The sequence below is a fragment of the Austrofundulus limnaeus genome, unplaced genomic scaffold, assembly GCF_001266775.1.
Source record: "Austrofundulus limnaeus strain Quisiro unplaced genomic scaffold, Austrofundulus_limnaeus-1.0 Scaffold81, whole genome shotgun sequence".
NCBI lineage: Eukaryota > Metazoa > Chordata > Actinopteri > Cyprinodontiformes > Rivulidae > Austrofundulus > Austrofundulus limnaeus.
In genome coordinates, this window is record NW_013952483.1 from 1,396,053 (window position 1) to 1,398,008 (window position 1,956).

The 1,956-nt window shown below is 36.2% G+C and overlaps 1 protein-coding gene across 3 annotated transcripts in view; it reads left to right on the plus strand.

The window, feature by feature from the left end:
- Nucleotides 1–1,956, plus strand: part of znf148 (zinc finger protein 148) — a 13,987-nt gene that overhangs the window by 5,196 nt on the left and 6,835 nt on the right. For all 3 annotated transcript variants that reach the window (XM_014011526.1, XM_014011525.1, XM_014011527.1), the window contains exons 3-6: nucleotides 677–802; nucleotides 912–1,035; nucleotides 1,167–1,250; nucleotides 1,323–1,441. In XM_014011526.1, coding sequence (XP_013866980.1) covers nucleotides 677–802; nucleotides 912–1,035; nucleotides 1,167–1,250; nucleotides 1,323–1,441 — 453 coding nt within the window. The remainder of the gene's footprint in view (nucleotides 1–676; nucleotides 803–911; nucleotides 1,036–1,166; nucleotides 1,251–1,322; nucleotides 1,442–1,956) is intronic.

Here is a 1,956-nt window from a genome sequence, read left to right on the forward strand (position 1 = left end):
GAAGAAGTCTCTTGGAGGAGAGACGAAACGTTTCATTAAAGAAGAACCCGTCCAGAAGACCTATACAATTATTTTTCTTTTTGATTTTTTACCTGGATTACTGAGATGCATCATTCAGGACATATTTTTGCCAATATTTTTTTTTATTATAAGAATTTACTTTGTGATAATATTGCCCTTACAATAAATAGAAAGTCTCTGTTTACATCAAACACCTGTCCCGGGGGGACAAATTTGTAAAGAAAAAATTAGTATAATTCTTGAACTGAAGTCAGGGGCCACACAAATTCAGTTTAGGGGCCACAAATGGCCCCCGGGCCATACTTTCGACATCCCTGTTCTAGAGGCTAAGGTTCTCCACTCTGTTATGGTGAATGGCCTGAACTTATATACTTTATCAAGTCCTTATAGACTCCAAAGTGCTTTACACTTAGTCATTCACCCATTCAGACACACATTCACACACTGAAGGTGGTAAGCTACATTGTAGCCACAGCTGCCCTGAGGCAGACTGATAGAGGCATATACTGGCGCTACCGMGTAGCAATTTTATGTTCAGGTGACCTCGCATGGTTTGATTAMTCTCTTTTTGCCTGTTTTCACGTGCCAGGCGCTCTATAAAGTAGGTCATTTGTCCTAATAAATGCCTTGACTGCCTATGGTCCTGCTTTAATAGTTGAACATCAAGCAGGAGCTGAAGCTTTCTGACCCAGCAGTCCATTCAAAGAAGGACAAAAAGGCAATCAAAGACCTGAGTGTGTGCCCGAAGAAGAAAAAAAGGAAGCAACGCTCACCAGCTAAAGTACAAAATACATTTTTATCTCAGCAATTATGTTTGTTGTCTTTCCTTTTTTTTAATCAATTTGCAAATATATAAATGAAGCTAATACTTTGTTTTTTTGCTGTTATAGATTCTCAGCCTGGATGATGATGGCTCTGTGACCATCCCAAACCCCAAGTGTCACGTTTGCATCCACTGTAATGCTGCGTTTAGAACAAATTACCACCTACAGAGGCATGTCTTTATTCACACCGGTATGAAGTACATTAATCTTATTTGAAAAAATGGCATTGTATATAAAAATATGCTTCAAAATTATACATTTTGACAATATTTCATTTGAAAATGAGATTTTGTCTTTACGTTTGTGTTTTCCAAACTCTAGGTGAGAAGCCTTTTCAGTGCAGCCAGTGTGACATGCGCTTCATTCAGAAATATCTCCTTCAGAGACATGAGAAGATTCACACAGGTGGGTGACAAAAAGTGTTGAAGTCTTGGCGTATTAGATTTAGCCTCATTTATGCCTTTTTTTTTAATTCAGGTGAGAAGCCTTTTCGCTGTGATGAGTGTGGGATGKGGTTTATCCAGAAGTATCACATGGAGAGACACAAGAGGACTCACAGTGGAGAAAAGCCTTACCAATGTGACTACTGTCACCAGGTATGTTCCTTTTGCTTATGTGAAAATTAGTGTGACAATATATCGTAATTATATGATTGGCATCAAAGCAGTCCATTAGACTGAAACCCAGTAAACAAAAAATAAAAAAATGCACTTTTAGTTGTAGTTTCCTTGTTATTCTTACKCTTTAGAAACAAACACCATGTATAAAGTCAGACATACTTGTGTTTAATTCATTGGGGTCAATGTTTGGGACAGCCTATATACTGTAATTACATTGTGAAATTATATCTATAGTATATTTTTTGTACTTGTCTGTTTACAGCAGTATTATATCAGTAATGTGATTTGAGAATTATTACTGGAAAACATTGTCGTAACCCATCAAATTCATTATTTTGTAAATTGAAAATATTGAAGTTCTTTGATTTGGTTGATTATGATAATAATAATACTGGTTATGTATAAGGCCCACAAAAATGCATTACCTTTAAACATTCAAGTACATTTTGTTAAGAGAAAGACTTATTATAACCTTAAAGGGACAGAGATAT